General features: G+C 53.0%; 1 pseudogene across 1 annotated transcript; it reads right to left on the bottom strand.

Annotated features, from left to right (window-relative positions):
• Positions 1 to 2,717: 2,717 nt before the first annotated feature.
• GCG54_00002097 lies at positions 2,718 to 14,715 on the bottom strand (annotated as a pseudogene). The gene is made up of 9 exons: positions 14,705 to 14,715; positions 14,507 to 14,576; positions 14,355 to 14,435; positions 13,935 to 14,285; positions 13,385 to 13,872; positions 12,842 to 13,251; positions 7,864 to 10,202; positions 3,218 to 7,806; positions 2,718 to 3,164 (listed from the first exon to the last, which is right to left on the bottom strand). Coding segments are annotated over exons 1-9 (8,786 nt in total).
• Positions 14,716 to 14,941: the final 226 nt, after the last annotated feature.

The raw sequence follows: 14,941 nt of genomic DNA, 5'->3' as shown, positions 1-14,941 counted from the left end.
AGGCACACAGCCTGGGGAAGCAACAGTCGGCCCCCACCGGTAGGGAGATGAGTAGTATACCGCAGTACAGTTAGGTTGCCTGTGCCCTGTCTCTCTCGCCGTGTGTCTTGCTGCTACTCTCCACCTTTCGTTCGGCAGAAGTAAGAAGAAGCCTAGAAGGAAAAGCAAAGCCACGGTGTATCGTCAGCTTTTGGCCCCCCAAGCCAAGTGGGTATTCTCGTCAGATTTCAGCATCCATCAGCCTGGCAATGGCACGCGCCGGGCGCAATTTGAGAGGGGGGAGTGAGATTCACGGTTTGGCATATCCAGTCCACATGGGATTCCTGGTCCGCCATCCCCACACCCTCATCTGCGCCAGATCCCGCCCCCTCCTTGGCCTCTCTGTGTGCTCTTTGCATGTCCCTCTTTGCCTTCCTCTCGCTTTCCCTCTCTCTCCTCTCGACCATCTTAACCTCAACCGAGAGTTTGAGCATCCAAGATGAAGGACGTCAGGGCATGGGAAAAGGTTGCCTTGCTGATCGTCGGCTGAAAGCGAGATCTAAGCATGCATGGGTGGGAACAAGGCGGTAAATCCGTGGCGGAAAGCGGGATTCTTCTGGGTGTGTGCTAGACAAGAATGGCACACGACGGACGAGGGGGTCATGGCTGATGGATGGACGGATGAAGGGCAGGGGAGGGGGAGTTGAACTCAAATAAAGCTTCAGCAACCCAACATGGGATGATCCTGTGATCTGTGAGCCGCTGCATACGTGAGGGCAGTTGAAAAGCTGAGCGGAAGCGGACGCGTATGGATAGAGTTTTCTGCCTGATGGAGGGGGGTTTGTTTGCCAGGTGTGCTCAAAAAATGTCGTCGACATGGGACGGAGATTCTCCATGTTCCACGAGGCCCTCAATGATGAGTAGTCGCCTATCAGACTCCATGGAATGGGACTTGGAATGGTGGGCGTGAGGAGAATTGCGCAAAGCATACTTGCAACACACATACACACACACCTACGGCAATGGCAAAAGAGGGAAAAGAAGAAATTTCTGAGTCAACAAAAAAATCAAATAGACGAGACAAGAACAGGCTTTGGTGGTCAACCTTCGAGCCGTCATCAACGGCGAAGCAGAACTTCTACCTCTTGGTCGATTCCGTTTTCTTCACCTTCCTCCCCCCACCCTCGGGTTGGCATCCGGTCGTTTCCCTTCTGTAGTGGGTGTTGACTTGACTTACGAGTAAGGCACCTTCTTTCCGGCTACTCTGTCTGCAATGGAGTTATTTGCTGTGCCACACTTCATCGCCGCGCAATTTCTCGGATAATCAAAATGAACGGTGAGAGCTCCTCCGGTGGGCTCGGAAGGGGGACGGAGGGGCTGGGGAATGGGACATCCTTTTTTCTTCGTTGAAGGCATTTCGGAGGATTTTTGGATAGATGAGAAAGGGATGGGGTCATGTTGCGCATCGTCATCATTTCAAAAAGCGCGCTCCATAAAGGGATGGGTCATGGATCAGAATCATGTCACTCTGTCATTTGAGCTGTTCAGGGTTCCTGACATGGACATCTTTCCCTGCTGCCCTCATATGATGAGCGCAACGGGAAAGGGTGATCTGGATCGAGGAGAGAAAGGGGAGAAAGGGAGAGAAAGGGGGATGGAAATGTACAGAGTCATGTTGTTGGCTACGGACGTAGGGATTCATTTGCGTGGTTTCACGAACCTAACTTGTACTTATATTTGTATATGTGTGGATGCTATGCCCAAGTTGACCGAGCCAAGATGATACCAAAACCCAACGCCGCGACCCGATATCCATTTTCAGCCTGGTCAAAATCACTTCAGGTCATTACACAGGAGATATGATCCAGAAGTGGGTTCATCGCATTTATCCCCGGAGGCCTGGAAGCCAATCTTGACTTTGACTCTGACCACGACTGCAACACACCCCCACCCTCTTTGCCAGTTCTATGCTGCTGGCAGAGCAAGTGTGAGACTCTGACAACGAGATTGCTCTTTCTTTGTCACTTTCGTTGCGTGGTGTTTCGGTGGTTGTCTGAGACATTTGATGACAAAAACAGGTCCCTAGCAGCACAGTGAGTTACATGTCTTGTGTCAGCCTGGTTAGCAAAAGTACCTGATTTCAACAGTTGGTGGTTGTTGATACACAGGGGAAAGCAACTCTGCACGAGAGGGAATAGACAAGACTAGGCACGACAAGCATGACATTGTCGCCTGCAATATCCTATATGAACCAGAACGGTGAAAGCACAGCTGACCACGTAGACGGGGCGTGTAGGCGCAGCCGTCTGCAATGCATTTGACACAATATTCCATCAGCAGCATCCTTATTTGACCAAGTCATAATATGTTCACGGACATGAAAAAATATCCGTGTCATTGTGAAAATGCTAGGTATGGTTTCGAAGATCCAGTCGCGTTAAGCAATATGTTGTGTCCCTTGGGATAGCTGCTAACCATTCCCGAAATGCCCAGCCCCAAACATGAGAAAAAGAAAACTTCAAACCCGATATGTCTTCCCACCTTGTCAGGACAGTAATTCCTTGATCTAGAGAACCCAAACATATAACCCATTCGGCGCAAGTTGCTACTTGCGCGACCACTTCCCACCTCCCCCCTTTTCAAATGTGGCGTCTTCACTGTCATAATGTCGGGTTTGAATGTCCGACTGCTTCTAGCCAGTGGGCAAGAGCAAGCGAGGGTATGGCATTTTCGCATCTCTAGCTAGGAAACGTCTTGTCCCTACTGCCGGACCCCTGTGAACTGATACTACTGCGGTTGTTGGGGTAGAAAGGTTGATTCTCCGATTTGCCATCTGCATCCATCGAAGACCCAGTTCCCTGACGTTGTGGAGGTTTTTTGGTGAGAACCGCTCGTGGTTTCTCGGCCGATGCTGGGTCGATGGTGTTTCGCGTTTTGGTCAGCTTTCGGGACGACCGCTTCTGTGAAGCCGCTTGCGACTGAGTCTCAGATAGTGAGCCTATATCAATAGTAGATCTGGTGTCTGTCGACGCTTGGCTGGGTGCCGTGCTGCTGCCAGTTGGCCGACTGTATGCCGGATTGTCCCTGATCGGCAGAGAGAAGTTGGTAGCAGCACCGTTGAGATCCGCCGTGAAATAAGATGGCGAGGTGGCATGGTTAAGGACTCCGTCTGGAGAAGAGGCATTCTGGGTGATGGTCAACTCGGAAATTCCACAATATTTGCGATATTATCGCTTACGGATGCCTGGGGGCTGACGTAGGTATCCAACTTCTTCTTCAGCACTTCAGACCGAACAGGCTTTGCCAGGTAATCGTTCATACCAGCCGCTAGACATTTCTCCCGATCTCCTTGAATAGCTGACGCTGTCATGGCGATGACCAGCACTTTGCGCACCACGTCGATGGAATCCTTACGAATCATTTTTGTCGCTTCGTAACCGTCAAGCACCGGCATCTGTACATCCATGAGGACCACGTGATACGGCCGGCCTTCTCTTGCCTTTTGCCGCAGGCCTTCGACAGCCTTCAGACCGTTCTCAAAGGCGTCTACTGTGGTGTATCCCAGTCTCTGAGCATACTGGATGGCAATCTTCTGATTGATCGGATTGTCCTCAGCAATGCATATCCTGATCTGTTCTTTGGGAATAGCAGTGAGATCCAGGAAAGGGTTGGGAGAGGTCATTCTTCTCTCTGAGACGGATAAAGCGGAACGCTCCACTGGTGGCGGAGATTTGATCTGTTGTGCGTCTCCGGCAGAGACGTCTGACTTTGCTTTGTCGAACGTAACCGTGAACCAGGCAGTGGTTCCTACATTCTCTTGGCTTTCCAGCTGGATTTTGCCCTTCATCATGGTTTCGATCAAAGATTTGCAGATGCTGAGGCCGAGACCGCTACCGCCGTACTTTCGCGCCGTGCTATTGTCAGCCTGGCTAAATGGCTGGAAGAGTTTGGCAAGCTGCTGCTGAGGAATGCCGATACCGGTGTCTTGCACCCTGAAAGTCAACGTCGCTTTATCCTTAGTCTCAGAATCGACGCGTGCACCAATGGTGATTGAACCGTCTTCGGTGAACTTCAGACTGTTCCCAATAAGGTTGCCGAGGACTTGATGCAGTCTGATGGGGTCTCCGTAAATGAGCATCGAAGGTAGGTTGATGTCCTGGATGATCTTGACATTTCTCCGCTGTGTCTTCTGCCTGTTGCTGTAAGAGACGGCGCGAACAACCTCTCGGACCATCTCCTCTGGATTAAAGGCAATGACATATAGCTTCATCTTATCGGCCTCCATTCTGGAGAAGTCAAGAATGTCGTTGATGACCGTCAACAGCAAGTCGGCCGATACTCTTATTGAATCAGCCATCTCCTGCTGGTCCTTGTCCAGATTGCTGTCTCTGAGTAGTTCTGAGTTGCCAATGACGCCGTTGAGTGGTGTCCGTAGCTCATGGGAAACGTTGGCCAGGAATATCGACTTGGCCTTGGCAGCCTCTTCGGCCAGCTTGACATTTCGCTTGGCTTCAGCCTCGGCATGTTTGGCTTTGGTCTCTGCCTCCAACGCCTTGGCGAGAGCACGCTTCTGAAGTGAAACCATTGAAACGTTTTCTGCTGATACCTTCTCGACCGCCTTCATTGCCAGGGCATTGGAGTAACTAATGCCAATCTGATTGACTAGCAACTGTAGGACGGATACGTTGCGGTCGGTGAAAGAGCCCGGCTCGCCCTCCAGATACAAGACTCCGAGGAGCGGCTTGGAGCCATGACAAATGGGAATAGCAATGATAGCTTTGCTCAGTACGTTTCTCTGAAGCCAAGCCTCACTCACGTTGCCAAAACGCTCATCACTAATGATGTCCGGGATGAATACGGCTTCGCGGAAGCGAGTGCAGTACAATATGACGTTCTCCGCAACGAGAGATGTGCCCGCCAGGGGAAGCCCTGGTATGTGCGCCGATGCGCCTCTCTCGGGATCGCCACTTGCCGCGAGACACCAACCTGATTCATCGGAGTCCTGGACCACAATGGCTGCAAGCGTAGCTGAACCGCCACAAGTTTGCAGGATGACATCGCACATGGTCTTCAGCAGCTCGTCGACCCGAAGAACTCCCGAAATGACCTGTGACGAGAGCAGAATCGCGTGCAAATCGATCATATCAAGGGCAGGCAGACCTGCCCCAGGCTCGTTGTGTTCATGCATCGAGCCGCGCCATGCTCCTATGCGTTCGCCTTTGATATCGGCGATGGCAGTTTGATTCGCATGCTGCAAAGCATCTTGATTTTCCTCGCCATCGACGGCACGATAGTCGACGCCACCGCTGTCTCCAGCGAAATCAGTCTGGACAGCGGCGTCCGTCGTCCGCGGGTTTCTCGTCGGACTGTGTAATAGAATCGCGTGCTCTTCTTCCAGGCGCTCAGCCACAGCCACAGCACCAAATTGTCGGTAGAAGGCGATGGCATCCCTGAAAGCCGACCGCGCCAGTCTGCGAGCTTTACGCCTGACGAGTGTGCCTGCCATCAGCGTGTTACCCAAAGCCGCCTCAAATAAGTAATTGTGCTCCTCAGCGTTGTCCAAGGATTCCTCGTACAGTTTGACGGCTCCACCATAGTCGCAGGTTAACTCATCAATCTGCGCTTCCAATATTCTGGACCAAGAGAGGTAGTTGACGTCAGTGTATACCTCCCATTCCTTAATCCTCTTCGTTAGTTCCCGGAGCTTGTATACAGTGTCCTCTGTCTCCTCGATCAAGTCGTTCGGGTCTAACCGAGGGTCGTTGAGTCTGCGGAGCATGCGACCGGCAAGGGCAAGACCATAAAAGAAGATCACCAGCCTACTGTTCCGCGCAGACCATAGGTTTTGAACGCTTTCGTAGCACGCCTGTCCGACCTCAATGGCTCGGTCGTAATGGCCATAGATAAACAGAGGCACGATCTCAACGCTCTCGTACCAGAGGATGGAGCGATTGCCGTTTTGGGTGTTGGTTCTCAGCCAAGCCTTGTAGGTGGCGGAGTTGTGCTGGTCGTCTGTCATAACATCTAGCGGCTCAGTTGTGCGGGTCTTCCCCTGCAAAGCGCGACAAGCCTGTCGGATTGAGATAAGCAGAGTGCCGCCTCTTGTATCCTGATGCCAGTTTGGAATCTCTTCGCAACCATACTGGCAGAACGCTTCCAGATCAGAGCAGTTCTCGCTCGAAAAGAACTTGAGTTGCGCTGCCAGGCCGAAACTGAGGATGGAAGAGATCCTGTCGCCGGCTGCTGCCGCATACTCTACAGACCCCTCCAAGTGATTTAACGCAACGGCCACCGGTATCTGTACGTGGCCGATGAAGTTTGCGTAGAGCATGTAACCTCGGGCCATTGAAAATGGGTCTCGGTATCGACCAAGCAACTCGATGCAGACATTGCCCACCTCAACTGCGAAACTGACCATGTTAAATCTAGCGAGAGCAATGATTCCGAGATGCAGAAACGCCATTCCAGATTGCGGGAAGGCGCCATGAGTGAGATGGAGCTCCAGCATAACCAAGGAAAGCTGATAAAACCGAAGATAGTCGCTCCACCATGCCGCGCTGACAGTTTCTGCCAGTACTGCTCCGATAGACGGCAAGCCGGGATCCAGCGATAGTGTTGGGTTCATAAGCTCGGTTTTGTCCATCGTCTGAATCCTGACGGACATTTTCTCGAACTGGTCGTCGCACTTTTCAAATGTCGGATCATCATCAAATTCGACGTCCAGCGCGCGAAGGCACTCTCTCAATGATGCCAATGCCCCCTTTGCATTTCCAATCTGAGCCAATGTTCTCGATTGCAGGACATAGGCTGGTGCTTTGTCTAAGGGACTTCGAGCACATCTGAAAACTGTCTCGAGCAGCGCATTAGCTGCTCCGTGATTTCCCATGTAAAGATAACACTCGGCTGCGCGAAGATGTAGCTGCATGGTCTCATCGTAAGACACATCCTCGAGCTCGTCATTCCACGGATCCGGTTGCAACAGCGCTACTGCTGTGCTGTAGAACTTTGATGCTGTTGGCCTGGCGCAATTCTCGACGGCGGCTTGTGCACAATCAAACAGCAGCTTCCGGTATGGCTCGCGTCGAGGGACTCGCTTTTTAATAATGTCAACAGATTCACAAATATGCGAGGCTGTGTTGTCCTTTGCTCTAGGATCTGCTGAGTAGTATTTCAAAAGAGTCTGCGCGATGACGAAGTGCATCTTTCGAGCATTGCACTCCTTGAGCGCTGCTGACGCTTGAATGAATCGATCATGGGCAAACCGGAACCTGTCGTCTGTCTCGCTAGGGACGATGATGTAGGCCTGAACGGCAGCTTGAAGGCCGTTGACTGCTTCTTGTTGAGAGTACGATGCGTGATATCGCTCATTCCCGGGACCCCGGCATGTGGTTTCATCTTCGTACTGGAATTCCCCGCTCAGAAGTCTGGTGATGAGCTCGAATGAGAAGGATGAACCAAGGAGTGCAGCCCAGGCAAGTATCGCTCGAGAAGACGGGGGTAACTCATTCAGCCTCCTGGTAATGAATCCAGTGTCAAGTATGTCGTAGTCGCTTTCGCCCTGGAAGTGCTCAAAAAGCCTGTCAAGGTCGAAGTGCCAGTTGCTGTCCCTGTAGTCGTACCAAATGCACCTTTTCCGGTAACAAGCGCTTAGCATCTCCCGCATATAGAAGGGATTTCCTGCGGTTTTCGACTGTATGACTATGGCCAGCGGCATGACCTCCTCTTTTGGCCTGCAGAGCGTGGTCGACACGTATTGAATTATCTCCTCCTCGCCTAATGGATTTAGTCGGATGCGAGTAACGACCGGCCCGCCCGACCGAGGGAATTCTGGTCGATATTAGAATACTGTGTGCGATGCACGGGAAAGACGATGTCGAGGCCTACCTTCAGATTCAGGAGGTTGAATGATGGACTGTACTCGCTCGGGGGACAGCTCCTCAGGGCGGTAAGTTATGATAACGACCATCTTCATTCGTGCTCCAATGATCTGAGTAATCAACTCTAACGACTCGTCATCAGCAAAGTGAAGGTCATCCAATACAAAACAAATAAATTTGTGAGACGTGAACATGCGCAGGACATCTAGGAAGGTGTTCATCAAGCGCATAGTCTTTGTTGCTCCGCCGGCCCGCAAAAAGTCTTGAGAGGCTTGAGAAGAGATAACGGTAGGCTTCGCCAAGCGGCTGGGTGAGCTTCCCGGGGATGAGCCGCGTCTTTTGAGCCCCGCCCGTATGTTGCGAGTATGGTTAGGACCTTGAGTGATTGATACAGATCGTGGCAAAGAGTTGTCAAGTGCGCCGATAAGGAAATCGGGCAACCCAAGTACCTTGTGGAGGGTCGGCCACACGGGTCGTACGTACTGCTTCAGAGCTTGATGGAATGGCGTATCTGTGTTCCGTTCTCCGAAGACTTGTTTGAACAATGACGACAACAACTTGAGCAGCGGTCCGAAAGCAGTTCGGCGAGCTGTGTCAAATTTCGCTGTGGCGCAATAACCTCTCCGTCTGGCTTCCGCAAGTACAGATTGATACAAACAGCTCTTGCCAAGCCCGCCGGCACCCTCCACAAGGACAATTTCGCAATGACCGCGTCTCCTGAACTTGGCTGAACCCAGTTGGCGCGACAGACTCGACGATGATGACTCGACAGCGCTGTGTCGGTTGCTATCAGTTGGTGTTCCTATTCCATCAGCAAGGCTCCGGGTCTCGATTGACACCGACTGGTGCCTCTCCCATGGTCTAGTCATGCGCCCAAGAGGGCCAGAATTGGACGATGCGATGGTGTCTCCGGATATTGTCTGAGTATCGGACAAGATCGACGGTACGAAGCTTGCTTTCGACTGTCTTGGGTCTGAGGATGTGGTGTGTGTGAATGATCCGCTTCGTCGCGTGGTGCCTTCTGCCGAGCTTGCACCTTCGCTCGACATATCTGCGCAGTCTGGAAGCTCGGCGGAGAGTTGAGATCCGTCAGAGAAACGATTATTTGCCGATTTTTGGTTCATAGAATGGCTCTTAGCAACGCGCTCAATCACTCTAATGACCTCTGCTCTTTCCTTTTGACGACCAATCATCATACTAGGTAGGATGAAGAACGATGATATATCCTTCTCTCCAATCTTCCACTCCTTGAGTGCCAGCCAGTCACCGTCGGTCAAGAACTGCTGCACTTTTAATAAGTCATGTTTCAGGCCGCTTGCCGAATGATAGCGGTCGGCCACATTCTTCGCTGTACATTTCTGTATGATGCGCCCGATGACGTCTGGTATATCGAGCCGAACCTGGGACACGTTGGGGATCCGTCGGCCCAGAACGCCTTGTACGATGTCCAAAGGCGTCTCCCCCTCAAAAACCGGCTGTTGGGTGAGCAAAGTCCAGAAAACGACACCGAGAGAGTATATATCAGTCCGGCTGTCAGGTTCCGCCGGCATACGTCCGGTCTGCTCGGGGCTAATGTAAAGGAGCTTGTTCTTGGCGCCTAGCTCTTTCGATAAGCTCGACCAGGACGTGCTCGACAAGCCGCCCTCGAACGACCTCGTGCCCGTACCAAAATTGATCAGTTTGACAGAATTCGTGTCGATATTGAAGTGAAAGGAATCAGGGCGAATCTCCCCGTGGGTGATGACCTGCCCGTAGTGGAGGATTTCAAGACACTGACTTGCGCCAATCGCGAAATCGAGGAACTCTTGTAAGTTGATGGGCTCTTTCAGATGAAGTTTGTCTCTACGATAAGCTTCATATCTGTCATCCACCTTCCTTGCCTTGTAAAAGGCTGGTCCCAGGTCTATCAAATCAAACAAGTAGTTCTGGCCGGGGTGTTGGTAGATTGCAACCACAATGGAACCGCGGTCGCCCGGGTGTGGCGCGAGACGGATGAGATCGAGAGGCTTGACAATGTGATGGCCATTGGGATCAGCCGTAGCGAATAGGTTTTTGGCGATATGGAACGCCCTCTCTTCACGAAGGACGTGGTATGAGACGCGAGCCACCACAGGCTCTTCTATGTATGATATTTCGGCACCAGTAACCTGGCTGGCCGGGGGAGAGGTGGCAGAGAAGTCGCTGCTAGCATCGCTAGGTAGACCGGAGTGCAGGCTCGTGGAGCTCGCATGCTCTGACGGTGAGGGTCGGCCGGACTGGAGCCTCGTGGTTGATCCAGGACTGGAGGCGGGGTGGGATGATGAGGAGGGCTGATAGGGTGACACGAATCTGGTGCCACATACGTGCCTGTGAAGCGCACGTTAGATTAAACGGAGATCGGCAGTAGCAGAGAAGGAAGACTCCGCGCATATTTGGGGTGGGCTGCACAAGCAGGAGGACGCACCAAATATCATAGGATGTGTGGAAGGGAAGTCTGGACTCATCCCAGGTATAACCAGCAATCTGGCGGAGACGCTCGAACAGACGCGACGGAGGGTCGAAGTGGTCATCCGACACGATGGCAGTGCCGTCCATTATTGAGGTCAGTCATAGGCGTAAGCCTAGAGCTCGGAGACCTTGTGTGGTGGTTCGTGTTGGTGATGGTGACGGTGGGGTGGGAGATCGATTTTTGGAGGAGGCAGTGGGACGGGCGGGCGGGCGTTGGCGACGAACTCGTGGTCTTCGTGACGGCGGTTGGCGCAAAAGAGCTCGTGCGATTTCGGTCGGAGGCGTTAAAAGCGTCAACTAGGCGCGGCAGACCATTTCATGGTTTTACAAAGTGCCCAGGGAAGTGTTGTGAGACGGCGGACGTGGTGCAATTATGCAGCGTATTTGGTGTTCGCTGTGCGGCGGCGGTGGTGGTATTGGTCGTCGTCGTCGTCGTCGTCGTCGTGGATTCGTGAGCGACGTTATGGCGAAGGCCCCGCTACAGCCCTGTGCTTCTAGGGTAGAGATGCGTGCGTCAAACGGACTGGGCGCCGCTTATTTGAAGTATCGCAAGTAAGACGGCGTGGGCGACGACGAGCTCCGTGGTGCGACGAAGGAAGAGGCGTGAGGTTGACGCTGCGTCTAGTGATGCGTCGGCGGCGTCGTCGGCGACTAACGGATCGGGAGATGCAGCTGTCGTCGGTGGTCAGGCAGGGGCAGAAAGTGATGGATGGATACCTACCTACGGATACTTAGGCACCGTGAGTAGGTACGGTAGCTCACCCCTTGAGCGGACCTAAGGTGCCTGAGGTAAGTAAGTACCTGAGGAACCTTTAGGCATGCATGGAAGTGATGGCACTCGGGCAACGGTACCGGTGCCAGGCTGAATGTCGGAGAAAAGGGCATTTCTAGTTACCTTACCGTCCGAGTACCTACTGACCTACCTACTAAAGCTGCTAAGATACCGTTCCTGAGGTGCCTTTGGTAGATAAGGTACCTAAGGTGGGCAAGGTAAGTACCTAAGGTAAGGTAAGGTAAGGTAGGTGATGTAGGTGTATGCTCAACCCCTCCCCAAAGACCCCTTACCATCTACGGCCAGGCACATCAGAATCAGGTTTGTAGGTGGAACATAACCGGTGTTTGGTACTCATCAACCAGCTTATAGATACACACTGAGGCATTACTGTGACAGCTTGATGCCTTGGAAGACGCCCAAAACCCACGGATGCCTAGGTGAGTTTGTTAAGTCAAGGCTAAGGTGACCTTAGGTAGCTGGAGGCGCGAACAGTCAGCCTGTCAGCATCTTTGCGGAGACGACACTGGAGTGCACACTCAGTCAAGCCGAACAGAGTGACAGCCAGACGAAAGGGCAATGATTGCTCGGTTTGGTTGGCCTGTTTGTTGCAGCCCTCCACTCCCCATTGAGGGGGCACGGCATGGTCCCTGCCTTCAATGGGACAGCTCACAACGGCTAGCATTGAATCGATTTGTGTCTTTGTTCCCTCTTCTGTCGGCTCTTGCTCCGGCTAAACCGCAGTCTATGTTCTCGGTCCTCTTCCTTTGACCGCCTGTTTCTGCCAATCCAGCCACAGTCGTCGCGACTCGTACGTCCAGATCGAAATATTCCTTCGGGAAATCTCCGTACCGCTCAACTCCAAGCCTGAATCGCGACACTGTTGCATTCTACCTCTTCGGAGAGCACAACCTTGAGATGGGCATGTCTTTGCCAGGAGTTCGGACCCCAAATGATGTCACTCGCGACCACCTTCATCCTGCCGCCAAAGCCGCACTTCAAGAACCCTGTCCCTCCCGCAAAGTGAAATCGGTCCTGACTGAAGTGTTGCACTCGCTGCAACAAACCACGCAGACTTTGGACCAAGAAACTCTCCAAAACACCGCCGCCTTCTGACCGTCCCATCCTGAAGCTTGGTTTCTCCACGCCTACTATGGTATGGTTGCAATAAGAGACGTGACCGACCACGCCGCTTCCCAACGGCGTTAACCTGGTAAACCAATTTCACTCATTACAAGGTTGGTAACTTATCAGCGAACCAGCACTAGGTAAATCCAGTGCACCTGAGAGCTAGCAATTGATGGCTGAAATGCTGTGCAGAGCAGAGCTCCAACGGGGCTACAGGACTTGTCATCCAACACCCCTTGCCTTATTTCATCCTCTCAGTCGCCAGCACGTGACAAGTTACATTCGTGAAAGCAGATGGTATCAAAGTACATGTCAAAGATGTCTATATTCTATATAGCTTTCCCTTTTGACAGGGCTCGCCGAAGCCCTACGCATACATATGCGCACGATTCATCTACATCGTGGGTATGGCGCAAAACAATCCCCCTCATTCAACAAAACTCCCAGGTATTCTTATATGCTTAGCCAAAGCTCCACCTCCCCTGAGCTTGCCGCCTTTCATTGGTCATGTCCATGCTTTATAATGCTTCACAGCGATAAGACGAATATATCAGCCCATTCCTATCTTACGGCTTCCGCCCACACGCCACAGCATTACTTGCTGTGCGAGGGGAGTGCTGTGCCGTTGGCGTTGGAGGCAAAGTTGTAAGACTGGGCCAGACGACGCTCCTCGTTGCGGCGAGTGTTGACGAAGTCGGGGTAGTTGAGCGTGAGCTCGACGGCACCGTTCACAATGTTGTCGGCAGCCTCGACACCAAGCATGAACGAGTGGTCTTGATTGCCGACCTCGTACCTCCAGCTACCGAAGCGGCCACGGGAGTAAATGTCCAAGTCCTGAAGCTTAGGAAGGAGGTCCTTGAGGACGCCCTCTCTCTCGAGCGAGGGAGTGGGGTAGCCGTGGTCGAAGCGGCGGTGGTAAGTGGAAACGATCTCGTCCTCAGGCTTGATCATATCGGTGTTGATGAGACCCTGGATACACTGCTCGAGGATCTTTTCCTGGTCGACGGGCTTCATGGAAGACTCGGAAACCTCCAACATGATGGACCAGTAGGGGCCTTCCTTGGCCTCGGTAGACTCAGCCTTGCTGCCGTTGGCCAAGTAGAGGGTGGGCAGCTTTTTGCTGTCCTCAGGCTGGTTGTACGGAGAGTAGTTGGAGAAGATGGTGGCGCGGTAGAAGGGGCAGTTGTCCTCAGGGAAGTACAGCCAGCACTTGTCGCCAATGCGCTCAGGGCGGGCGCCACGGAGACCGACACCAATAACGTGGGTAGTAGAGTAGAAGAGACCCTTGGACAGGCTGACAAGCTCCTGGTTGCCCATCCTCTCAACGAGCTGGTCTACGTTCATGGTAGAGACAAGCTTGTTGTACTTGACAGTGGTGCCATCCTTGAGAGTGACAACCTTGCCCTGAGCGTCAACCTTCTCGACGGAGCCCTTCTCGCCTAGGCGGATCTTCTCCTGAGGCAGAGTGTTGGCAACAGCGATCCAGATACCACCGGTACCGTCGCGAGCGGGGAAACGGAAGGTGGCGTTAGGACCCCAGTTACCGGCGACCTTGTTGAGGACGACATTCTCGGTAACGAGCTTCAGGTTGGGAGCAGCGACGCGCTCTCCGAGCCATTGGCATTGCATCTGGGGCAAGGTTTAGTAATTTGACGTGCTTGATATATCATAGTTTGCTTGAAGCTTCGTACCTTGGTGGTAGGAACAGCCCAAACCTTGTAGTTGTAAGGGCGCATGAAAATGTCGGCAACGCCCTCACCGCAGTTGCGGAGAATCCACTCGTCGAAGTCCTTGGGCTTGGTGTTGGCGACGCGGCACTCGAGGGCAGCGTCAATAAGGCCGTTCATGCATTTGACCTGGTCCTCCTTTGGCAACATGGAGATGTTGTTCTGGAAGGGGTAGGGGACCCAAAGGCCCTTGTAACGGACATAGGAGATACGCTGGTGAGTGAACCAGTCATCGTCCTTGGGCAGGGCCTCGTCGATGCAGTCGTCGAAGTACTTGTAGTGGGAGAAAATGACGTGACCGCCGACATCGTAGAGCTGGAGATATTCTGGTCAGAAGGCGTCGGCGCAAGGCTGAGCAAAGCTCGCTGCAGAGGAAGCACTCACGAAGCCCTCGGGGGTCACATCGGTCGAGGCAAGACCGCCAGCCCTGTCGGCAGAGTCAACGAGCAGCCATGAGGGGCCGTTCTGCAGGAATCGGTCAACATGCGCACTCAAGGTGACAGGGGTAGGTTTGCAATCTGGCGGTGAGTACTCACGATCTGATTGAGACGCTTCGCAGCACCAAGACCGGTCGGGCCGGCGCCGATAACCAAGACATCAACGTTACTGCGGAGGGGACGGTCAGTGGGAATTCTTTCAATTGGACGTCCCTAGCATGCCGCAAGAGAGGCTGTGAGGTTCTAGAACGAGAACCAGCGCTTCGGGAGTGCCAGAAAGGCAGAGAAAATACTCACATGTCAGCCATGGTGGGGGTTGTGGGAAGTAATGATGATGCTACAACTTGGTAGTAGAAGACGAGAAATGGCGCAGCAAGGCAATGCTCTCGTAGGTCTGGCGATGGCACAGCTCGCGAGATAGCAGCGGAAGGATATTCAAGAGGAATTGAGACTCGGGAGGAGGTGAGAGAGTTGGCAGCAAAGAGAGGAGGAGGGGAGAGGTCGCGCGTGGCAGCAGTCGTGGCCGTTGCTGTA

This window comes from Colletotrichum gloeosporioides, assembly GCF_011800055.1.
Source record: "Colletotrichum gloeosporioides strain Lc1 chromosome Unknown consensus_84, whole genome shotgun sequence".
NCBI classification, from domain to species: Eukaryota; Fungi; Ascomycota; class Sordariomycetes; order Glomerellales; family Glomerellaceae; genus Colletotrichum; species Colletotrichum gloeosporioides.
The sequence above is the reverse complement of the archived record's forward strand: the minus strand, read 5'-3'. Positions and strand labels throughout refer to the sequence as shown.